The sequence below is a fragment of the Oncorhynchus keta genome, chromosome 26, assembly GCF_023373465.1.
Source record: "Oncorhynchus keta strain PuntledgeMale-10-30-2019 chromosome 26, Oket_V2, whole genome shotgun sequence".
In the NCBI taxonomy this organism is placed as follows: domain Eukaryota; kingdom Metazoa; phylum Chordata; class Actinopteri; order Salmoniformes; family Salmonidae; genus Oncorhynchus; species Oncorhynchus keta.
Genome location: NC_068446.1, coordinates 15,406,415 through 15,432,868, shown reverse-complemented (window position 1 = coordinate 15,432,868; position 26,454 = coordinate 15,406,415). Strand labels below are relative to the sequence as shown.

General features: G+C 42.9%; 1 protein-coding gene across 2 annotated transcripts in view; it reads right to left on the bottom strand.

The window, feature by feature from the left end:
• LOC118358997 (transforming growth factor beta receptor type 3) overlaps positions 1-26,454 on the bottom strand; it is a 139,534-nt gene that overhangs the window by 85,893 nt on the left and 27,187 nt on the right. For both annotated transcript variants that reach the window (XM_035737104.2, XM_035737103.2), the window contains exon 3: positions 6,491-6,678. In XM_035737104.2, the coding sequence (XP_035592997.1) occupies positions 6,491-6,678 (188 nt within the window). The remainder of the gene's footprint in view (positions 1-6,490; positions 6,679-26,454) is intronic.

The following is a 26,454-nucleotide window of genomic DNA, read 5'->3' as shown; positions in this document are numbered from 1 at the left end:
CCCGAACACAACACTAACACAAGGTCAACCACTCCACCAGACCAACAATGACTGACTGACAAATTGACAGACTGATGATTCTTTCATGTTACTTGAAAGAATGCATTTGTTTTTTGGTAATTGTTTTACTTTTCATTTGATTAACTTAAATTGGATTGGTTATTTATTGTTTGAATTATTATTTTGAAGTTCAAATCAATTTGATTTCATTTGAAATTTGAACATGTCATGAATTTGAGTATTTCTTCAGCAGACCCCCCACCAACCTTTCTATTTCAAAGATAATAAAACAAAAACACTTCAGTAAATACTACAGTATGCTACAGTCTGCAAAAACACTACATTAATTACAATAGTATACACCGTAGCATTTGTTTTCGTGTGGCTCTCAACGATGTGAAATGAAACTCATGAAATGAAACACACTCTTTGCAACGATGACAAGGACAAGCATTTCCCATGACATTTGAACATGTCCCTTTTCTCTCCCTCAGTGGAAGACATCACTTATATAAAGTACCATCTATTAGTCTGATGTACAGTCCAGCTATTGCAGTGGGAAGATGAACAAATGACAAAGTCACAAAAACATTAACACTGGCCAAAACGACAAAGACATTTACATTAGTTTTATTACGTCTGAGAATTTCACCAGCAAAACAAGGCCAGTCTCAAATGTTGACATAAGGAATGTGTGTGCTTGGACTTTGGGTTTTGTGGGCTCTGTACCTCCCAAGCAGAATTAGTTGACAGTAAAATACGTCATTATTTGGGTGGTGACACCAAACAGGACAGGTCTCTAAAGAGAAAATAATTGCAGGACTTTAGACAGCTAAACTCTCATGGGTTATCCTCATTTCTCAGCGTCGAGAGCACCACCTCAACACTGCAGAGTGAGAAAGAGAGGCCTTGGAGTCCCAAACCGCACCCTTTTCCCAACACAGTGCACTACTTTTGACCAGAGCCCAGCTCTGTTCAAAAGCAGTGCACTACTGTATATAGGGAGTACGGTGCAATTTGGGACACATCCTTGGTTTCCCCATTATGTCTCTGGTTGTGTATCAGTCTCCAGACCAGAAAGATCCCAGATGTAGAAACTGTAGTGAACGTCAAAGGGCCCTCTCTGGCCTTTGTCCCACTTTTCCACAATCTCTACCTCAAATCAAAGAGGCCCAATAATTGGGCAGAAGATATCAAAGACCAACAAATACCTGAGAGGTTGGAATGTGCTGGTAAGCGGTGAGTGGAACAATCTTATCTGCCAGCCACTGTAGACACAACCTCATGCAGATTGGGGGGGTTGTAGGAGTATCTCTGCCACACTTCACAATCTGTCCTGACACAAGCATATGTTGCTGCTCTTGTTCAAAAGCAGCAGGAGATCTCTGTTCTTGGCAAAGTTGTTCTACTACAGAACAATGTTACAATTTTAAAAATGCTGTGTTGTTTGGTTGAACCATCTGCTGGGTTGCAGGCATTGGGTCACTTGAGTTGTTTTCTTTAAAAACTGCTCGGTTATTGCTCCTAGGTGCTGGGTCATTGATCCTGGGTTATTGCACTCATAAGACTAGAGACATGGCTTAGTAGGGGCGTGGCTTTCAGATAGTTATTTTGGCCACCCGTGAAAGTGTATGTCATTCTGGTTCATCTGTTCTGTTGTATAGTTAGCACATGTTAAGGTTGAACACTGACACTTTTTTTTGTTGCTTTAATGAGGCTTACACAAGTGCATGAATTTCTTACGAGCCCATGCACATCCCAATGTTGGGTTATGTAAATAATAATGTTATGAATTTTATATTAGAATATGTAATGGAGAAAAAATATATAGGAAACTTGAAGTGTACAAACTTAACATGATGAGAAGGGATTACATTTACTCTTACAGGTGGGCCCCAAAAGAATATCTGAAAGCCACTGATTTGGAGTAATGACAGGTATGGCATCATGCAAACTTCACTTTGCTGCATACATTCCTTATCAGTGTAACAATTACCACAATGTGTTCCATCACATTGTCATGATTCCCACCGAAGGTGGCTCCCCTGCCTGTTCGGGCTGCGCCGGCCTACTAGCCACCACCGATCCCCTTTTCCTTTCCTGTTTGTTATGTCTTATTGGTTGCACCGGTTTCTCGTTTTAGTTTTGATCCAGGACTAATTAAGCCTGTTAGGCCCGTCTGTTTTTGTGCGGGCTTGTTTTCTGTTAGTCGAAGTTGTTGCGTGTTGTGTTCCCTGTCGGTTTGTGCCCTGTTCTGGGTTGGACACTTTTTTTTGATATTCGCCTGTTGTTTTGGATGCCGCAATAAAGTCCGGTTCCCGCCCATTATCCTCTGCTCTCTGCGCTTGACTCCGCACCCACCCCTCCAGGCTGTGTGACAAACATTGTGTTTATACTATGGTATTCTAATTTTGAACATCGCTCTTGATCCTTATTGGGAAATGTGTTGATACGTTTCAATGGAACCTTGTAATTATTTGACCTCCAAGCTTGTTCTTTACAGTCTGTTTTCACCATAAAGGCAGTACGACTTGATGAAGCTAATTAAGCCCAAAATCTAAATGCTATTCTATCACAAGGTTTCATTCCAAAAGGTTTAGCTCCTACAGTTACATAAACATTACTGTAGTAGTCATTCAATCACTAGTAGCGGCAATTTAAACAGTACTCAGTAGAAGCAGAGATGGCTTTAGTATAAAATCGTAATGCCCATTCCCACTTGGGACAATAATGTAAAGAGTGTAATAACAGACCTTAACACATCTCAAATATGACTTCCTATCCCATCTCCTATCTATAGTACTTACTAGATATTTACTACTTACTTCTAGTCCTATCTATACTACTTACAGTACTTAGGCTCATCGCTCCTTTGGGAGAATAGGTCACAGTGCAAGTCCTATCTATGCAATACAGTGTTAACACTAACGTGTTATGACAGAATCACAAGAGTGGTGTCTTTATTTACATGCTGACTCAACATAACACACCCAGCCTGACACCCAGCTCCTGTTCTTGTCTATGCATCTGGCCTTGGCAACATTTAGATCTGCCTACCTCAGCAGTAAAATCCCCAGGGCAGGCTGCTTTTCACACTACCATGACTGAAGGAGTGGGGGGACACGTAAATATCCTGACCCAGCACAGGCCCATCCTTCAGTCCGCAGGCTACAGAGAGATGTACTTATAGTCGAGCAAATGTTAATGAAAACAGAGGGGAGCCTTGTCATTCAATAACCTGATATAAGCCCTGAAAGAGAGAAGGGTAGATGTGTTCATGCTTCTAGGCACAGAGGTACGCACACTACAACTCTCAGGATCGGGAGAGCTAAGGAGTGTCTTGTTCAACTGTTATTAAACATGTATACTCATCTCCTCAAGTATTTACCGCTTAGCCCTTCTTGAAAATGCGTGGATACCATTTTGGATCCTCCTTTTAAGAGCCATAGAAGAATGTGATGACAGGCTTCTTTTCTGTCTCGCAACAGTGTGAGGAGGTGCAGAGACAAAGTAAGGGGTTCGTTGAAACACAGCCATGGAGATAGCTGGGGGAGATAACATTTTCTCTGATTTAGTTTCATTGATGTTGCCGAGCCCTTCAACAACAATGCCTGTGTTCCAAATGGCACCATATTCCCTATATAGTGCACAAGTAGCGCACTTTGTCTGGGAATAGGGTGTCATTTGGGACGCAGCGGTGCAGCCCTCCAACAACAATCTGATCTCCCAGAGATGTTTACCATCTTCTGCTGCGTTGCTTTGGCCAACAAGCCTTTCTTCGGCTTCCTGTCGGCACCAGGGGGGAAGGAACGGACGCCATTTGCTGGGCCCCTGATTACAATGGGGGCAGAAGAGGGCAGTGAATAGATGTACCAGATAGAGTGTTCTCTACTGTATCTGACAGCACCATGGAAGGAGCAGCTCACAGGGATAAGAGGCCTGGGTACATAGTGGCGAGAGACAGAAGAGCCATCCATCTTTACACTGATAACCAATGCCTGGGAAGTGTTCAATAGGCACAAAAAAAGAAGAACACAATGTGAAACAGGGAGGTACTACCTGTCCAATAAAAAAAAAAACTTGTTTACGGTGTTGAAACATTTGCCTTATTGAACATGACCCAACCAGCTCTCTGATGTATCTGATGTATCAAAAACTAGAAGGGTTGTATACAAACACAGTATACAATCTATGCAGCTGATAACACCTACAGTTGAACTCGGAAGTTTACATACACTTAGGTTGGAGTCATTAAAACTCGTTTTCAACAACTCCACAAATGTCTTGTTAACAAACTATCGTTTTGGCAAGTCGGTTAGGACATCTACTTTGTGCATGACACAAGTAATTTTTCCAACATTTGTTTACAGACAGATTAATTCACTTATAATTCACCATATCACAATTCCAGTGGGTCAGAAGTTTACATATACTAAGTTGACTGTGCCTTTAAACAGCTTGGAAAATTCCAGAAAATGTGTCATGGTTTTAGAAGCTTCTGATAGACTAATTGACATCATTTGAGTCAATTGGAGGTGTACCTGTGGATGTATTTCAAGGCCTACCTTCAAACTCAGTGCCTCTTTGCTTGACATCATGGGAAAAATCAAAAGAACTCAGCCAAGATCTCAGAAAAAAAAATGTAGACTTCCACAAGTCTTGTTCATCCTTGGGAGCAATTTCCAAACGCCTGAAGGTACAAAGTCCATCTGTACAAACAACAGTACGCAAGTATAAACACCATGGGACCACGCAGCCATCATACTGCTCAGGAAGGAGACGCATTCTGTCTCCTAGAGATGAACGTACTTTGGTGCGAAAAGTGCAAATCAATCCCAGAACAACAGCAAAGGACCTTGTGAAGATGCTGTAGGAAATAGGTACAAAAGTATCTATATCTACAGTAAAACGAGTCCTATATCAACATAACCTGAAAAGCCGCTCAGCAAGGACGAAGCCACTGCTTCACAACTGCCATAAAAAAGCCAGACTACGGTTTGCAACTGCATATGGTTGGCAAAGATCATACTTTTTGGAGAAATGTGCTCTGGTCTGATGAAACAAAAATAGAACTGTTTGTCCATAATGACCATCGTTATGTTTGGAGGGAAAAGGGGGAGGTTTGCAAGCCGAAGAACACCATCCCAACCGTGAAGCACGGGGGTGGCAGCATCATGTTGTGGTGGTGTTTTGCTGCAGGAGGGACTGGTGCACTTCACAATTCTGACATTTCACATTTTTTAAATAAAGTGGTGATCCTAACTGACCTAAGGCAGGGAATTTTTACTAGGATTAAATGTTATGAATTGTGAAAAACTGAGTTTAAATGTATTTGGCTAAGGTGTATGTAAACCTCTGACTTCAACTGTAACTACTGTGTATTGTAAAATCTCCCCTACATTGAGCAACACAGATTCTTCTGCACACTCCACCCTTGTGCAAGCGAGTTTAAACAAAGACTCTACAAACCCCCACCACCACCACCACCTCCATCCAAATCAAATGTAAAATGTTATTGGTCACATATACATATTTAGCAGATGTTATGGCGGGTGTAGCGAAATGCTTGTGTTCCTAGCGCCAACAGTGCAGTAGTGTCTAGCAATTCACAACAATAAAAACAAATCTAAAAGTAAAATAATGAAATTAATAAATATATAAATATTAGGACAAGCAATGTCGGAGTGGCATTGACTAAAATACAGTAGAATAGAACACAGTATATACATATGAGAAGTAAAGTAGCATGTAAACATCCTCAGTTAACGCTGCTGTTATTCTTGGAACAAGTCCACTATCGTTTCTTTTCTATTTCTTCCTTCTCGTGTTAATAACATTTTGTGATCTTCTGACTGAATGTGAGCAGAGCAGCTGCTGAGCAATGATAAAGTAAATGAGAAATGATGCACCTCTCCCCAGAAAGCTCTTGAGTTAGCCTAACTTAACACAATTCCAGTCATTATAGCATCAATTAACTTGGTACAAAGTGTTTTTTTAACCTGAATGCCAACCCACACTGTCATCTACATTCTTAGGATGGCATACTGCCCATGGAACGATACGGACCGAGATAAACAAGAGGAGGTGACGTTTTTTAAATGTTTTATATATATATATATATTTTTTAATGTGCTCATCTGCTGAGGCCACTAAACTCAAAATGACACCAGTGTTTTTGTTGACATCCGTGTTAATGCTATGGTAGAAACAGCATGCTGGGATGCACGTTGGATGTTTAGCTGTCTGACAGAGGTGTGCACTTTGGGTTACAGTTATAACAGTATACACAGGTGAGGATAGCGTGAGACTACAGTATATGTATATGACTCCCTGGACCAGGTGTGGCTGTTCTGCGTTAGCTCAGCCAGGTGGGTGACTGACCTCTGCAGGTGTATCCTCTGGTCCGTCATATTATACACAGCATATTGTTATACATTGTATTGTATATAGGTGGTTACACTATATACACACACACACACACGTGTCTGACCTCTGTAGTCTTGTGGTCTGGCCCCTTAGGACCGTGGCCCCTCAGGTTGATGATGTGGACCTCTTGAGGCAGTCCTGTTGTGCCGCGGGAGGCACAGCCTGACATGGCCGTGAAACTCTTTAGCAGGGCCTGCACCGGGTGGCCTACGCCGACTGGCAGCAGCTCACACGGGCTGCGTGACAACGGGCCTGTGGGGCAGAAAAGAAAAAGGAGATGAGTGCTAACTCGTGCAATTGCTTTTCGAGACTCCAAGATCACCGGCGTGTAGCTCGAGAATCTGCATAAAAAGGAAACACACTTTAACATCAACTGAAGTTCTAAAGGAAAAAAGCCAATAGACACAAGAGGCAAGTTTTCCACACTGCAGCATCGGTCCAACGAACTGCAGAACACTTTATACGGAGGTTATGGAAATCATTTATAGACTGTTCATAATTAGAGAGTGTACGAATCAGCTGCTCTTTTGTGAATGACGAGGGCAAATAAAGGAATGTCCGCATGCAACCATAATGAGTGGCATAATCATTATCTACATTGGGGCGTAGCAAAATAAAAGGCTGCCCGCCCGCGCACATTGTCCGGGCACAAAGCTCACTACTTCTCAAAGTAGGCCATTCTCTCCAGTCCACAGCCCACTACACAGCAGACTGGCTTCTCAACAAAGAGCAGCATCATTCTTTCTGACCCTCAACAGGCCACTAATACAGACTGGCCGCGCCTCTGAACAAAGCAGTGTCTAGCTAAGCTTCTACAGGCTGTTACGGTGCCAGACCTACAATCAAGATGACCCAAAAGAGCACTCCAATTATAATCCCCTTTATTGCACTTTCATTTCTTTCTCTTTTCCCTTAAAATGGTCAAAATCGGGCCTTCTCTTAATTCTCTAATCACTACAGGAGGTGGACCACACTTCAGTGTAGTGCTCTTGGCTCTGGACAACCCATAATTAGCCGTTATGACTGGGGTGTCAATTATAGAAGTTGCTGTGGAGAGCTGGCACTGGAGGTGTTCCTTTGAGAGTCTGAAGCGAGAAGCCTGTCAGATTGGTCTACAGTGTGTGTGTGTGTGTGTGTGTGTGTGTGTGTGTGTGTGTGTGTGTGTGTGTGTGTGTGTGTGTGTGTGTGTGTGTGTGTGTGTGTGTGTGTCCTGCAGCACTGAAAAGACTGGTGACCTTGGAATTGGAGGATAACAAGAACGGATGGACTATAACAGGGATCATGTAATTGACCATAACGAGCACAACTTGTTAACAGCACCTCGAAAGTAAAAAAAAAAATATATCAAAAAAATAATGTTGTTATGTTGGAGGCGGTGGGATAAATTTCTCTCTCTATGGATCAGAATCTCACTTTTGTATTCTTGTTTTCATTTCACTCCACAATGATTAGCCTGGTTCAGGTAACATTGTGAGGTATTATAATTATAATAAATAGGCTACATCTAAATCTCGGACTGCCATAGATACTCATTTCCTGAGGGCAGTGGTCCAAAAAAATAGGGCCTTCTGCCTCTTTCCTCTCCCTGTGTCCGTCCGTCCGTCCGTCCATCCGTCCGTCCATCCATCCATCCATCCATCCGTCCGTCCGTCCGTCCGTCCGTCCTTCCGTCCATCCATCCATCCGTCCATCCATCCATCCATCCATCCATCCATCCATCCATGGCTGTCATGTGGAGAGGAACAGTGGGACTAACGAGCCATGTCAGGCATGCAGAGCCAAATCCCAGCGTGGTGAAACCCCAACCCCACCTTGCGAGTAAAACATTTTAGCGGCCCCCCTCATAACAGCAAAGAGAAGATAGATTTGTTTTAAAGTTAATTTCCTGCAATTCTACACTTCTTGGCATGGGACGGAGAGAAAAATTTGCAGTTTTACAGCTAATTTCCTGTAATATTTATTTTTTATTTAACTAGGCAGGTCAGTTAAGAACAAATTCTTATTTATAATGACGGCCTAGCCCGGCCAAACCCTAACCCGGAAGACGCTAGGCCAAATGTGGACTCCCAATCACGGCCGGTTCTGATACCGCCTGGAATCAAACCAGGGTCTGTAGTGACGCCTCCAGCACTGAGACGCAGTGCCTTAGACCGCTGCGCCACTCGGGAGCCCACATTTTTGCCTCCACCCTGTTTGCAGTTTTTAATATGATAATTGATGATCAACGGGCCCCACCCCGATCGGTAATTCGACCATGATTACTACAAGTTTAGATAGCTGGCCGCTAGACTAACTTCCCAATCTAAATACAAATTGCTGACATGAGCTAATTAAGTGACTGCTGATGCACAACCACATTTCTAAATTGCACCTTGTGCATTCTATTATTGTATTCTATTATTCTAACTCCCTGCCCTATCTAGTGCACTACTTTTGACTGATTTTACCTACTTAAAACACACACACACACACATACACACACAGACAGCCCTACGGTTTTGTGCAAGGCGTTGGACAGGCCTTTTCCATTAGAGAAACTGTGTCTCAGGGGACTAGTTGTGGCCAGGCTTCCCCCTGTAGGTCAGTCCCTACACTTTTACTCTGCCTGCCAGCCCAACAGGCTGCGCCAGCCTGCGCAAGGCCTGCTCACGTTTCAAACACTGCACGATAAACACGCTATGGTTTGCCGATGGCAATCGGTGGGGAACATTTGTAAATTATTAAAGAGAAGTAAAAGACAGGGGAGATAACTTTAAAACTCCTCTGTCTCTGACATAAATACTGTACCTCAACAGTGGGTTGCTAGAGGAAGGTTTCTCTCTGAGTGCAGCTATTGTTTTGCTGTACTGTACACACAAACACACACACTGCACATGTGATCCGCACAAAGCCTGAGACATGCGTACCTTTCTCTCTGTGTCTGTCCCCCACCTTCCACCTCTCCTTACCCCCTTCTCCTCCCCTAGGAGTACACACCGGTCCCTCTCGAACCAAAGTCATCAGCCTTCAGTCCTCATCTCACAGCACTTAAACTCACATTTTTCCCCACACCACACAGTGGAATAACAACCACCCCGTCAGCCAGACAGAAGAAAAAAATGGTCCTTTTTGGAAGACGGCCAAGAGATTACGGTACTTGTTGGGCAGTGATGTTGTTTCTTCATTTAACTTCATGGAAAAAAAGGGCTACACTGAGACAATACAGTGTAGTGGAAGAAAAGAATCCGGAAGATTTGGACAATAATTGAAGGAAACCAAGCATTTGTTTTATAACACTAAACACAAATGCAGCTGTGGGTAATAAACAAAGACAGTGTTTCCATCCCATAGAATAATGTTTTGGAGATCCAGGGTATCTTGTTAAATATCATATCAGGACTGAGTGGTTTTGGCCAAGACGCAATTGAGCAACAATACGAGCATCGTTTCCCCCAAAAACTAAGTGTACAACGAAGAGAACGAGATACAAACTCAGAAAGCAGCTCTGATTATCTCTGTATTACATATTAATCTATGGTCAGCCATATTCACAACATTATTAAACAATGATGTATTTTGGACATTTATAAGCGGGAACTTAGTTTACTACATATATTTACACACAGGAACTTTAAAAGACATGTACTTATACAAACATCCTCTATTATAACCATAATATCCTTGTATTATTTATATTTTACTGTGTAGCTGAAACCAACTGGAGTCTAATCCTGCACATCTGGTATGGTCATCACAGTGTGGAGGGGGGGGGGGGCGGACTTGTGGCCTTGCCACAGCTTTGTCTCTTCTGTCACCTTGTCTGATCCCTCTCCCCCATCTATACCTCCTACTCTCTCCCTTTATCACTGTCTGTACCTCTCTATCACTGTCTGTACCGCTTTCTCTCCCTCTATTGCTCCTGTCCAGCAGCTGCTAGCCCCTCTGGCTGGCCAGGCCGAGCAAACGCCCACAGAGCGGAATGAGAGAAGTGGATGTTCGCCCCACATGAGAAACAATCCTGAAACAGAGTGCCCACAAGACAATTCACTAAACAGACTATACACTGCAGAGCAGGCTCCTCTAAGACCAAAGCCCAGCAGATCTAGCAGATGACAGTAAAAAGTGATATTCAATCTGCGATATCTACCGTAACAGCAAAATATTTATCTCCGATTTTGGTTAGGAGAATAAAATATTAATGCTAGGTGCTGGATTATTGGTGCTGGTTTATTGAGATAGTAGTTTGGTATGGGCGTGGCATACAGACAGTTATTTTTTTAGTCACCCATGAGATAAAATGTCATTCCTGTTCATTCGTTCTGCTGCATAGTTATCACAGGGTAAGGTTGAACATTGACATTTTTGTAGCTTCAATGACGCTTACAAAAGTGTATGAGTTCCCAAAAATCCTACGTAAATCCCATTGCTGGGATACGAGATGGTATATCTTATTATAATATTATGAACACATAATCTAAATATTATACAACCATGTGTACAATAAAGAAATTGCAGTATGTAAACTTAACATGATGAACAGGAATGACATTTACTCTCACGGTGCCAATAAGATCTAGCTGAAAGACACACCCCTAATAAGCCACGCCTCCTGAAAATAACCTAAGGATGACATTAAAAAAGACCCAGCTGCTGGGTCAACCCAGCATGAGAGTAAAAATACCCAACTGCTGGTTAAAGTAACCCATGTTTGGGTAATCCCAACAACCCAATTTGTTTGCTTATTCACACAACCCAACTAGCTGGGTCAAAATAACCCGACATGTGTTCTGTCCACTATTTAACCAGCACTGGGTTATCAAATAACCCAAATTGGGTTGTTTTTAGCCAATCATTTTTTAGAGTGTGGTTTCCACAGGACTGTCTCTTCCTGTCTCAGCCTGGGTTCTGAAAGAGACGAGACAGACAGAGGACCCTGCAGGAGTGCAGCATGTGGGATGGAGAGCACATTCGTTTGAGTGAAGACAGCATGGTCTGGTCCTGCCAGGTATGGCCTGGACCCACAGACTCAACATCCTACTATCCTCAACACCAAGACCTATCCACAACCAGAAAACACAAACATGTTTAAAAATAAATAAATACTCAAAACCCACAGAAAACCATTCTGTGTACCTCAACAGTTTCAGAACTGATATATATATATATATGATATCATAAATGAGTAACTAAAGTAAGTAACAGAAAGATGAGGTTCCAGTTACAGAGAGGATGTACTGTCGTTGATGGTAGACATACATGGTAAATGGATGCATAAAAGGTGACATGTTTCTGCTGCTACCTCAACTTCCTGACTGAAAAGTCTACGCCTCTCTCTTTCACACCCACACGCACCTGTTTATAGAGGGCAAAGGGCAACAGACAACAACTGTTACAGCTATTGGCCTACATATTTACATAGGTATTCTACCTTAAGTTAACACATTTAGATGTGAACATTTTTACATATATGGTATAATCATCATAACTTGTGGAAGGTTCCAGTATGAAGGGAGACTGAAATAACCCATTCCTGAAACCATTTGCTAAATGTAAAAATGTCACTCAGGTTGTTGTTTGGCGTCATGGGGCAACGGTACTGAAAAGGCATTTGTTATATACCTTACATTACCGTATTACCCACAGTTTCAATTAAGTCCTGTGAGTCGAGGGAGACGTAGAAGCCACCCACACACATGCTTCACGGCCAAAGTCAAAATATGCCAGGGAAAATGAAAAAGAGCTGATAACCTCCTGCTGTGCCTTTGACTCTCTCTCTTTCCCACTCCAGTAAGTAAGTAGGTAAGTCAAGAGTCTCTCTATATCTGAATATTCTGACAAGGTTATATAGTATGTGTCCCAAATGGCACCAGGGAATAGTGTGCCATTTGGGATAAAGAAGGAATGAATATGCTGACTGCGATATATAGTACTACTGGGAAAAGCATCAAGAGGAAATGACGACTGTTTAGGTGACTGAATTTAGGCGGGGTAGAAACCAAAAGGCATTCACATCAAACCAGGAGTTTAGTAAAAGACACGAGCGAGAAAGTGAGAGCGAGAAAGTGAGAGTGAGAGAGAGAGCGAGGGAGAGAGAGCGAGAGAGGTCACATATGGGGGAGGCTCTGACACTGACAGATAAAAATGCACTCTGACTCAGATGAGCATAACTCCTTGCAACTCCACTTAACCTTAACCTACAACGGAGGTTGTGGGAGTTGAGAAGCACAGGCAGCCAGTAACAGGACTGGTCTAGTTCTCAATCTCTATCAGTCTCTACTCTACCCCTTACAATACATATAACATCTACTGAAGTTCACTTGTCTGGTTATGCCCATTTTGCGAATTACAGTTAAGCACACACAGATTAAAATCAGGTGGTCCCAGTATATCAGTCTCTACTCAGAAGATATATATGTGAACTGAAATGTATTCTGTAGTGTGGGCTTGTTGAGTACTTTGATTATTACACTAATGTTGAAGACTGGGGAACGTGGATACTTTGGGATCGCTCACAAAAGGGTTAGTACTAGGAGGAGAGTCAGGATGCGAGCGTATAGAAACTCAAAAGGATACTTCAGTCTCAGAGACTGTATAAATACTCTGTAAGCAAACACGCTTAAGACGTATTTAAAGACACTGGATACGCCCCAAAAGGCACCCGATTCCCTATACAGAGCACTGTTTTGACCAGAGTTTCCAAGAAATGCACTCTGCTGCTTCAACATACTGCTGGTGACATGCCAAGACTTGGGTACAGGATGTGATGTCATACCATGTGCCCGTTCGGAACATATCTGATATTCCCACAAAGCCATTTCCGAAGAGAAACAAACAGAGCCTTCCCCCAGCGCACTATACACAACACACACAGCGTGTGCACACATACACACACGCCCGCACACACACACTCAAGAGACAGACATGTGCACATATGGACACACACACACACACACACTCAAGAGACAGACATGTGCACATATGGACACACACACACACACACACACACACACACACACACACACACACACACGTGCACATATGGTCACACACACACACACACACACACACACACACACACACACACACACACACACACACACACACTCATGTGTCTTGTTCCAGGCATCCCCCAGCAGTAGACCATTGTATATACACAAAAGTATGTGGACACCTTTCAAATGAGTGGATTTGGCTATTTCAGCCACAGCCGTTGCTGGCAGGTGTATACATCTAGCACACAGCCATGTAATCTTCATAGACAAATATTTGCAGTAGAGTGGCCTTACTGAAGAGCTTAGTGACTTTCAACGTGGCACTGTCATAGAATGCCACCTTTCCAACACGTCAGTTCGTGCCCTGCTAGAGTGGAACCGCCGAGTGCTGAAGCATGTAAAATCGTCTGTCCTCGGTTGCAACACTCACTACCGAGTTCCAAATGCCTGGAATCAACGTCACAGAATAATGGTCTGGGACTTTTTGTTATGGTTCGGGCTAGGCCCCTTAGTGCCAGTGAAGGGAAATCTAAACACTAATCCACACAATGACATTCTAGACAAGTCTGTGCTTCCAACTTTGTGGCAACAGTTTGGGGAAGGCCCTTTCCTGTTTCAGCATGACAATGCCCCCTTTCACAAAGCGAGGTCCATACAGAAATGGTTTGTCGAGATCGGTGTGGAAGAACTTGACTGGCCTGCACAAAGCCCTGACCTCAACCCCATCGAACACCTTTGGGATGAATTGGAATGCAGACTGCAAGCCAGGCCTAATTGCCGAACATCAGTGCTCGACCTCACTAATGTTCTTGTGGCTGAATGGAAGCAAGTCAATGCCGCAATGTTCCAACTTCTAATAGAAAGCCTTCCCAGAAGAGTGGAGGCTGTTTTGGCAAAGGGGGGACCAACTCCATATTAATGCCATGATGTTGGAATGAGATGTTTGACTAGCAGGTGTACACATACTTTTGGTCGTGTAGTGTATCTTCAGAAGGATATGAAGGTTACTGTAAAGAGATACTTTTACACAGCTTTAATTCATACACTGTATGTTTCACAAAATAAACTAAGCAAAAAAAGAAAAGTCCCTTGTTCCAGGACCCTGTCTTTCAAAGATCATTTGTAAAAATCTAAATAACTTCACAGATCTTCATTGTAAAGGGTTTAAACACTGTTTCCCATGCTTGTTCAATGAACCATAAACAATTAATGAACATGCACCTGTGGAACGGTCATTAAGACACTAACAGCTTACAGACGGTAGGCAATTAAGGTCACAGTTATGAAAACTTAGGACACAAAAAAGGCCCTTCTACTGACTATGAAAAACACCAAAAGAAAGATGCCCAGGGTCCCTGCTCATCTGCGTGAAGGTGCCTTTGGCATGCTGCAAGGAGGCATGAGGACTGCAGATGTGGCCAGGGCAATAAATTGCAATGTCCGTACTGTGAAACGACTAAGACAGAGCTACAGGGAGACAGGACGGACAGCGAATGGCCGGATTCGCGTTTATCGTCGAAGGAATGAGCGTTACACGGAGGCCTGTACTCTGGAGTGGGATCGAATTGGAGTTGGAGGGTCTGTCATGATCTGGGGCGGTGTGTCAGCATCATCGGACTGAGCTTGTTGTCATTGCAGGCAATCTCAACGCTGTGCGATACAGAGAAGACATCCTCCTCCCTCATGTGGTACCCTTCTTGCAGAATGTCAGTGTTCTGTCAAGGCCAGCGAAGAGCCCGGATCTCAATCCCATTGAGCACTTCTGGGACATGCTGGATCGGAGGGTAAGGGCTAGGGCCATTCCCCCCAGAAGTGTCCGGGAACTTGCAGGTGCCTTGGTGGAAGAGTGGGGTAACATCTCACAGCAAGAACTGGCAATCTGGTGCAGTCCATGAGGAGGAGATGCACTGCAGTACTTAATGCAGCTGGTGGCCACACCAGATACTGACTGTTACTTTTGATTTTAACCCCACTTGCTCAGGGACACATTATTCCATTTCTGTTAGTCACATGTCTGTGGAACTTATTCAGTTTATGTCTCAGTTGTTGAATCTTATGTTCATACAAATATCTACACGTTACGCTTGCTGAAAATAAACACAGTTGACAGTGAGAGGACGTTTCTTTTTTTGCTGAGTTTAGAAGACACTGCAGAATACATCCTTTACCCTGTACACATTCCCAAATAAAGACAGACAGGATTTAAAACATTTGTTTAATTATACAAAGAAATTGAAAGGCAGGAAATACATGTAATAGACAGGGTGGGGCCACTATGTCAGGGTGTGGCCATTAAACCTGTGGTATCTCAGTTCCCATATGGACCAAGGGATCTCTATCCTGCAATGTCATTGGTTTTCGTCTCCTAGCAGACATTCCCAGGGTCCGTGGACCATGCAAACCAGTTTAGGGAAAGCAATATTCTGCCCTGTCATGTTATTCTAAGGAGCTTTAGTTTGGAACTACACAATTGCTAGGGCCACAGCGCTGACAATAACAGTAACTCACTCAGCACCGAGTTAGCCAGGGGCCACAAATACAGGAAGCAAATAAATATTTTCATAGGGATAGTACTAGCTCAAGTCATTCTGTCTGCTAGCTGTGAAATATGGATTCATCATGAACCAATCTGTGCCTGTAAAATTGGAAGCACGGTAGGGAGGAAGTTGGTTGGAGCAGGATAAATGTGGAGACACGGGGGAGTCAGACGATGTGAGGTGGGGGAGGAGAGGGGGGAGACGGGGGCTGTCAGTCAGGGAAGTCGTTAAACTTTCCCATCAAAGCGTGAAATCTGAGAGCAAGAGTCCCGAAAACCTGTCCACAGTACAACGTCACACAAACAATCCCTTATTTGACGAATACATCTGATTTGACAAAATGGCACCAGCTATTGTGAAACAATGGTAATAAACAACAGAATTATAGTTATAATTGAAAGAGCTGCCACTCTGCAAAATAAGATTCATAATAAGCTTGATAGCATGCTTTGTCTGTGGAGATTTACATAAGGAAAAAACTAAGGGGGAGGAAAAGATTCAAATGAATCTTTGTTCCATCTCCAAGTGGGTTACCAGGTGTGTGGATACTAGTCATATGTCCTACATCTGTGTCCATAAAAATTACACTGACAATTGGGCCATTGACGTACGACTGAAATAGTCACTCCAAATGAAGACCCATCTTTCAATCAAGTGATAATAAACAGACCCAGTCTAGGAATGGCTAACTTTTATGATTTTATACACAGGCATAGTTGCAGAAACTGTACATCCTGAGGTGGATTCATACAGAAGTGGGCTAGAATGTGAATATACCTTCACCGTTCACCCTTGTAAAAAAATATATAAATCCAGTCTACTGTGCTGACTTAATAATTCAGTGCTTAGAAACAATGGAAAGAGGAATCCGTGAGTCAATTATTTCTCTGACACAGAATAAGGCAAGTAGATAATCAACACTATACTGACTGTGTAGGGGTGCAGAGGATGTCTGTTACTGTACTAAAACATCTGTATGCACTGCAAATCCAGTTAGATTGAGTTTAGAGAGCGGAGATGGACATTAAGCATTCCGCAATATACTACAATGCCATCAGAAAGTATTCATACCCATTGACTTATTCCACATTTTGTTGTGTTACATATTTAAAAAATCTACACACAATACCCGCTAATGACAAAGTGAACATGTTTTTAGAAAATGTTTTAAAATCTATTTTAATGTCTTACCGATTTAAGTCAAAACTGTAACTAGGCCACTCAGGAGCATTTCATGTCGTCTTGGTAAGCAACTCTAATGTAGATTTGGCCTTATGTTTTCGGTTATTGTCCTGCTGAAAGGTGAATTTGACTCCCAGTGTCTGATAGAAAGCAGACTGAAGCAGATTTTCCTCTAGGATTTCGACTCTGTGTGTAGCTGTATCCCGTTTATTTTTATCCAGAAAACTCCCTAGTCCTTGCCGATGACAAGCATACCCATAACATGATGCAGCCACCACCATGCTTGAAAATATGAAGAGTGGTAATCAGTGATGTGTACAATTTGCCTGAAACATAATGCTTTGTACAATTTGCTGGAAACATAACGCTTTGTATTCAGGACAAAAAAGTGAATTGCTTTGCCACATTTTTGCAGTGCCTTGTTGCAAACAGGATGCATGTTTGGGAATATTTTATTCTGTACAGGCTTCATTTTAACTCTGTTATTTAGGTTAGTATTGTGGAGTAATTGCAATATTGTTGATCCATCCTGTTTTCTTATATCACAACCATTAAACTTTGTAACCATTTTAAAAATCACCATTGGACTCATGGTGAAATCTCTGAGCATTTTACTTCCTCTCCGGAAACTGAGTTAGGAAGGACGCCTGTGTCTTTTTAGTGACTGGGTGTATCGATACACCATCCAAAGTGTAATCAATAACTTCACCATGCTCAAAGGGATATTCAGTGTCTGCTTCCTTTTTTCCTCACACATCTACCAATCAGTGCCATTCTTTGCGAGGCATTAAAAAACCTCCCTGGTCTTTGTGTTTGTATCTTTGCTTGGAATACATTGCTCGATTGAGGACCTTACGTATAATTGTATGTGTGGGGTACAGAGTCATTCAAAAAAATTATGTTAACCACTATTATTGAACACGGAATGAGTCCAAGCAACTTATTATGCAACTTGTTAAGCACATTTTTACTCCTGAAGTTATTTAGACTTGCCATAACAAAGGGGTTGAAAACACTCTCTCTCTCTCTCTCTCTCTCTCTCTCTCTCTCTCTCTCTCTCTCTCTCTCTCTCTCTCTCTCTCTCTCTCTCTCTCTCTCTCTCTCTCTCTCTCTCTCTCTCTCTCTCTCTCTCTCTCTCTCTCTCTCTCTCTCTCTCTCTCTCTCTCTCTCTCTCTCAGATAGGTCTTGGTATGTCTCCCTCTAACCCTGCATGAATATAGACATACATCTTTATCCCTTTAAGTGATGGATGACATGACAAGTTCCCCCAGGAACACAGTAGCCACTGTGTAAAGTGAGACAGATGGGATAGCCAGATGAACCAGTAACGTGTGTACACGACTAGAGGTTTTAAACGTTTGTGATATTATGTCTCTACTGAAACTGGGTGCTGACTACATCCTCTCCGGACATAGTGAAGATGATAAAGCTGTGAACATGGCTAGAAAACAAGTATGGACTCATAGGTCATAGGGGTAGAGACCAGAGTATGTGAGCGGAGTTGAGCGGTCGGAAGTCACGCTCATTGCTCATGGAGCTCCATGTGCTTTTCAATCGCTCCACTAAGAACCTCTCCACGAAGAACCTCTCCACGAAGAACCTCTCCACGAAGAACCGCTCCACGAAGAACCGCTCCACGAAGAACCGCTCCACTAAGAACCGCTCCACTAAGAACCGCTCCACTAAGCACCGCTCCACTAAGCACCGCTCCACTACGCTCCACTAAGAACCGCTCCACTAAGAACCGCTCCACTAAGATCCGCTCCACTAAGCACCGCTCCACTAAGAACCGCTCCACTAAGAACCGCTCCACTAAGAACCGCTCCACTGAGAACCGCTCCACTGAGAACCGCTCCACTAAGAACCGCTCCACTGAGAACCGCTCCACTAAGAACCGCTCCACTAAGAACCGCTCCACTGAGAACCGCTCCACTGAGAACCGCTCCACTGAGAACCGCTCCACTGAGAACCGCTCCACTGAGAACCGCTCCACTGAGAACCGCTCCACTGAGAACCGCTCCACTGAGAACCGCTCCACTATGAACCGCTCCACTGAGAACCGCTCCACTGAGAACCGCTCCACTATGAACCGCTCCACTGAGAACCGCTCCACTGAGAACCGCGCCACTGAGAACCGCTCCACTGAGAACCGCTCCACTGAGAACCGCTCCACTGAGAACCGCTCCACTGAGAACCGCTCCACTGAGAACCGCTCCACTGAGAACCGCTCCACTGAGAACCGCTCCACTGAGAACCGCTCCACTGAGAACCGCTCCACTGAGAACCGCTGCACTGAGAACCGCTCCACTGAGAACCGCTCCACTGAGAACCGCTCCACTGAGAACCGCTCCACTGAGAACCGCTCCACTAAGAACCGCTCCACTAAGAACCGCTCCACGCTCACAGGAAGAAGAAAAAAACTGCCGCTCTGAATTCGCTCCATTCATTAAAATCACAATTTGACCAACACACATCTATTTTTGTGAATACCTGGACTGGACCTATCAATTGGTTTTGAAGTATTGAAACCAAAGCATATGATTTAAATGAAAACTATTTGAATAAACATGAAAAGGTGAACGTAAGAAGCGCTCATCATTTCAAATAGGCTATATGTCAGATTAAACAGCATATGAACACTATAAATGTGTCATGTGCCAGACAGGAGGAACAAAAATGAATTATTCACTCAATATTATTTCAATTATTTCAAGGCTATAGCCTACAAAGAAATATATTGTGAAGCACTCAGCATTTAAACAACATTCAGTTGTATTAAATCATTATAATCTATAAATTGAACGTATGACTATGACTTGCTTAGAATTAAATATAAATTACATTTAAAAAATACTTATTAGGATCAAGGTACAGTGCCTTTGAATACATTTTTAGAAACACTAGATTGGCCAGAGTCTGTGGCTTCAGGCTCATGCGATGGTGCCTGGAGAGCAGGCCAGCTAACACCCTTTTGGCCGCTCTCGCCAGGCTGAGCAGACATGCAGAGTTATTTTTTCATATATATAGAGGTAGACCTAAAGGTTTTTAGGCAAAATAACTCAATCAAAACAGAAAGCTCCTTGAAAGTGGGAATATGCCAGGCCTATTGGGTCAAAAATAAATTATGACAGTAGCTAAAGCAAGGGGATATAGATCCACACAAGTAACCTACAAATGCATGCTGGACCAGGGTTAAAAAATATATATATATTAAAATGCTGGACCAGGCATGCACTGAGCTCGTGAAGTAAGCACTACCGACGCGCTAATGGAGCGAAATTGGAGCAGGGGGGAAGCCAACGCACCAGCCTTTGGGAATCTCGCTTCGTGCTCCAGTCAAATTGAGCACGCTCCACTCTTTGCTCAGCTCCAGCTCCGCTCACATACTCTGGTAGAGACCACAGAGAGTTTTCCCAAGTCAGGTGATTCTTTAGTGTAGGGTCAACTAAGTGCTCACCAAAATGACTACAAAGGATTGTGTTTCGAAAAAGAAAAATGTTTCTGGTGGCACCTTTTTATTACTGGATATTCAAGAATGAGGCTGACATGTTATGCTATGACCATGACCATGAAATGAAAGCCAATCATTTCGCCAGTTTTAACATCACCACATTTCCAAAATAACATACATTTAAAACGCTCTTGCTTTTTCGTTCCTTGGCCTTCTGCAACAGGAGACAATAATTGTAAATGAATGAATGCATGAATGCCCTGCCACTTCAAGGACCTTTCACCCATCACCCACATGCTTTAAAGAAACCCCCGGCCTTTCATCCAGTCTTGTCAAAGAGGTCTCAGGAGAACCCTCCTACCCCTGTCCTCTTAGCCTCCCACCCGTCTCAGCCCTCTTTTAAGGATATCAGACCCAGTGTGAGTCACACACACACACACACACACACACACACACACACACACACACACACACACACACACACACACACACACACACACACACACACACACACACACACACACACACACACACACACACACACACACACACCTCAGCCAGGGTCTCCGGCCCAGTGGGGAACTTGAGTGCCACTTGTCCTGCTTGTTCCTGACACCATTCATTTTCTGAATGACCCACCCAGCCAGCTCTCATCTTGGCCCTTTGTATTGTTCATATTAAAATGACTTTAGTACAATAGAAAACGCGGAAAAAAGACAGTCTAGTATTGTTCAAATTAATAATGACTTTCGGACAATAGAAAAGTTGGAAAAGGCAGACTTGAAGGAATGAACAACACTTGTTGATGTCTTTCAAACTCTTCAAAGTCCCATTCAGACCCTGTGAAGGTTCGGCAGCTACAGGTTGAGGAGGCTGCAAATGCTATGTACAGGAATGTATTTTTTAAGGACATACTGACTGTCTGACGCCAGTTGTTTATTAGTGCTTATTGGGCTATATACACTACCGTTCAAAAGTTTGGGGTCACTTAGAAATGTTCTTGTTTTTGAAATAAAGCTATTTTTTTGTCAATTAAAATAACATCAAATCTTTCAGAAATACAGTGTAGAAATTGTTAACTTCACTAGGGTAGGGGTCAGCATTCAGAATTTTAGATGAAAAGCATACCCAAATTAAACTGCCTGCTACTTGGGCCCAGAAGCTAGGATATGCATATAATTAGTTGATTTGGAGAGAGAACACTCTAAGGTTTCCCAAACAGTTAAAATAATGTCTGTGAGTATAACAGAACTGATATGGCAGGCGAACACCTGAGGAAAATCCATCCCGGAAGTACTATTATTTTGAAAGGCTGTTTTACCAATGAAAGCCTATCCACCATACAAAGACTTAGGACCCAGTTCACGATATCTATGGCTTCTTCTACATTTGGCCAGTCTTTAGGCATTGTTTCAGGCTTCTACTCTAAAGAATGAGGGAGATACAGAACTTTCAATAAGTGGATAGAGGACATTTCCAGACATGAGTCCAGTGCGTGATCGGGAGCGCGCCTTGCTTGTTTCTCCTTTTCTATTGACAAAGCTTTTGTCCGGTTGAAATATTTTTGATTATTTCTGTCAAAAACAACCTGAGGATTGATTTCAAACATCGTTTGACATGTTTCTACAAACTTTATTGTACTTTTTTGGCTTTTCGTCTGGATGTTGAGAGCATGCAGAGTCAGTGTATATGCAACAGTTTGGGCCACCTAATTTGCCAGAATTTTACGTAATTATGACATAACATTGAAGGTTGTGCAATGTAACAGGAATATTTAGACTTATGGATGCCACCCATTAGATTAAATACGGAACGGTTCCGTATTTCACTGAAATAATAAACGTCTTGTTTTCGAGATGATAGTTTCCGGATTCGGCCATATTAATGAACTAAGGCTCGTATTTCTGTGTGTTATTATGTTATAACTAAGTCTACGATTTGATAGAGCAGTCTGACTGAGCGATGGTAGGCAGCAGCAGGCTCGTAGCATTCATACAAGCAGCACTTTCGTGCGTTTGCCAGCAGCTGTTTATGACTTCAAGCCTATCAACTCCCGAGATTAGGCTCGTGTAACCGATGTGAAATGGCTAGCTAGTTAGCGGGGTGTGCGCGAACAACGTTTCAAACATCACTCACTTGGAGTAGTTATTCCCCTTGCTCTGCATGGGTAACGCTGCTTCGAGGGTGGCTGTTGTCGTTGTGTTGCTGGTTCGAGCCCAGGTAGAAGTGAGGAGAGGGACGGAAGCTATACTGTTACACTGGCAACACTAAAGTGCCTATAAGAACATCCAATAGTCAAAGGTTAATGAAATACAAATGGTATAAAGGGAAATAGTCCTATAATTCCTATAATAACTAAAACCTAAAACTTCTTACCTGGGAATATTGCAGACTTATGTTAAAAGGAACCACCAGCTTTCATATGTTCTTATGTTCTGAGCAAGGAAATTAAACATTAGCTTTCTTACATTAGCTTTCTTACATGGCACAAATTGGAGTTTTACTTTCTTCTTCAACACTTTGTTTTTGCATTATTTAAACCGTTTAATTATTTATTTGAGGCTAAAATTATTTTATTGATCTATTATATTAAGTTAAAATAAGTGTTCATTCAGTACTGTTGTAATTGTCATTATGATTTTTCAACGCCGATACCGATTATTGGGGGACCAAAAAAAGCCAATAGCGAATAATTGGCCAATTTTTTGGGGTCCCCCAATAATCGGTATCGGCGTTGAAAAATCATAATCGGTCGACCTCTAGTGTCAAAGGCTTTAATTGACAATTACATGAAGGTGATGCAAAGAGTCAATATTTGCAGTGTTGACCCTTCTTTTTTTACCTCTGCAAACCCTGGCATGCTGTCAATTAACTTCTTGGCCACATCTTGATGGCATCCCATTCTTGCATAATCAATGCTTGGAGTTTGTCAGAATTTGTGGGCTTTTGGTTGTCCACCTGCCTCTTGAGGATTGACCACAAGTTCTCAATGAGATTAAGGTCTGGGGAGTTTCCGGACCATGGACCCCAAAAAATCAACGTTTTGTTCCCGGAGCCACTTAGTTATCACTTTTGTCTTATGGCAAGGTGCTCCATCATGCTGGAAAGGGCATTGTTCGTCACCAAACTGTTCCTGGATGGTTGGGAGAAGTTGCTCTCTGAGGATGTGTTGGTACCGCTCTTTATTCATGGCTTTGTTCCTAGGCAAACATTGTGAGTGAGCCCACTCCCTTGGCTGAGAAGCAACCCCACACATGAATGGTCTCAGGATGCTTAACTGTTGACACAGGACTAATGGTAGCGCTCACCTTCTCCGGACAAGCTTTTTTCCGGATGCCCCAAACAATCGGAAAGGGGATTCATCAGAGAAAATTACTTTACCCCAGTCCTCGGCAGTCCAATCCCTGTTCCTTTTTCAGAATATCAGTCTGTCCCTGATGTTTTCCTGGAGAGAAGTGGCTTCTTTGCTGCCCTTCTTGACACCAGGCCATCCTCCAAAATTCTTCGCATCACTATGCGTGCAGATGCACTCACACCTGCCTGCTGCCTTTCCTGAGCAAGCTCTGTACTGGTGGTACCCCGATCCCGCAGCTGAATCAACTTTAGTAGACGGTCCTGGCTCTTGCTGGACTTTCTTGGGCGCCCTGAAGCCTTCTTCACAACAATTGAACCCCTCTTCTTGAAGTTCTTTATGATCCGATAAATGGTTGATTTAGGTGTAATCTTACTGGCAGCAATATCCTTGCCTTTTTGTGCAAAGCAATGATGACAGCACGTGTTTCCTTGCAGGTAACCATGCTTGACAGAGGAAGAACAATGATTCCAAGCACCACCCTCCTTTTGAAGCTTTCAGTCTGTTATTCGAACTCAATCAGCATGACAGCGTGATCTCCAGCCCTGTCCTCGTCAACACTCACACCTGTGTTAACGAGAGAATCACTGACATGATGTCAGCTGGTCCTTTTGTGTCAGGGCTGAAATGCAGTGGAAATGTTTTTTTGGGGATACAGTTCATTTGCATAGCAAATAGGGACTGCAATTAATTGCAATTCATCTGATCACTCTTCATAACATTCTGAAGTATATGCAAATTGCCATCATACAAACTGAGGCAGCAGACTGTGAAAATTAATATTTGTGTCATACTCAAAACTTTTGGCCACAACAATACAGCCGTTTCCCCCTACAATAGTCATTTACAACATTAACAATGTCCACACTTCATTTCTGATCAATTTAATGTTATTTTTATGGACAAAAAAAAGTGCTTTTCTTTCAAAAACAAGAAAATGTCTAGGTGACCCCAAACTTTTGAACAGTAGTGTATATCAGATGAAATTGCTAACATACTGTATATCACAGTGCTCTCTCTCTCTCTCTCTCTCACACACACACACACTCAAAAATGTGGAGTATGATATCAACTGAATAAATGTACCCCTGCTTGTTTGTACTCCACCATAAACAGCAGGACGGGATTGAGTATTAGAGTAAACACAGTATAGCCCCAGTTGTGGTTTATCTATACCGACTCATACACACTTTATAGCCTCAGCACATAAATATCTACTGTATGTAATGGTCCTACAGGAAAAAATGTAACCAAACTGTAATCTTCCAATGGAGATATAGCTTACTATACTGTAAACAAGTACAGTCAACTGAAAATATAGGACCATTATACAGCATATCCTTTGGATGCCATGGTGATGGCCGGACTGTTTTTGAGGGATTATCTCCCAAACATGTCAATCGCGCTGTGGCGCTACCACCTAGCGTTATGATCATAGACAGTCTTATAGTACATGGTATATACATCATTGGTTATTAGTGACGTGTTGGGAGAAGCAGCAAGTTCCCGACGAGGCAACAATGAATAGAAAACAAAGGCAGGTCTTTGTGCCAGTGTCAAGGAGCCTGAGAGGCGACTAGAGGGGGCAAAGGACATAACACACAACTACTTTTACACACACACACACACACACACACACACACACACACACACACACACACACACACACACACACACACACACACACACACACACACACACACACACACACACACACACAGCTACTTTCACAGAGAGCCCAATGAGGAGACCACATTCCAGTGGACCTCGTCGTCTCATTGGGAGGGTGGGCTGAGGAGAATGACATGATGTCAAATGTCATGCAGCCTTGCCGCTTCACATATTAACACACACAAAAGGAACCTGGGAGAGAGGGAAGGCCCCTAGACAAGATGCTGGTTAGTTAATAAAGGGACTGAGTAGAAAGGGAATATGTGCTGCTGGTGAATGAAGTCCTCTGTCTAAGGAAGACCTCAGATCAGCCTCCACTAAAACCCCAATGGGAGAAGCATTACACAACTGATTTACTGCCACACAGCAGAGCTGGCCCACTAGCTCGACAAATACATTTTTATTAATACAATATAACAATTTAAATATGGTATATTTAAATTGTTGATATAGTTCATCAAGCAGGGTGGACAACAAGTCATTTTTCGAAAACAAAATGGGAGATACTGTACCATGATATCAAATGAATAAAAAGTATGGGATGAAAGTGAGAGTGGCGCGTGGGTGAGACGTTCACACGTTCACACTGCAATAAACACTCCAAATGAGAAGAAATGCATATCCCACCTTGCACATAACAGTGCATCCCACAGTGGAGGGGAAACCTTTGTCGTAAATATGACGAGTCCCTCGATACTCTACACAGCAGTAATGAGGCTAGCCACAACCAACCACGCTCTCTCTCCGTGAGGCAAGTCCCATCTTCCAGAGCTGATGCCCAAGGTGAAAAAACAGAGAATATTCCATTTGTGTGTGACTGTGTGTGTATGCCAAAGGAAATATGTTATTTAGTGTTCATACTGG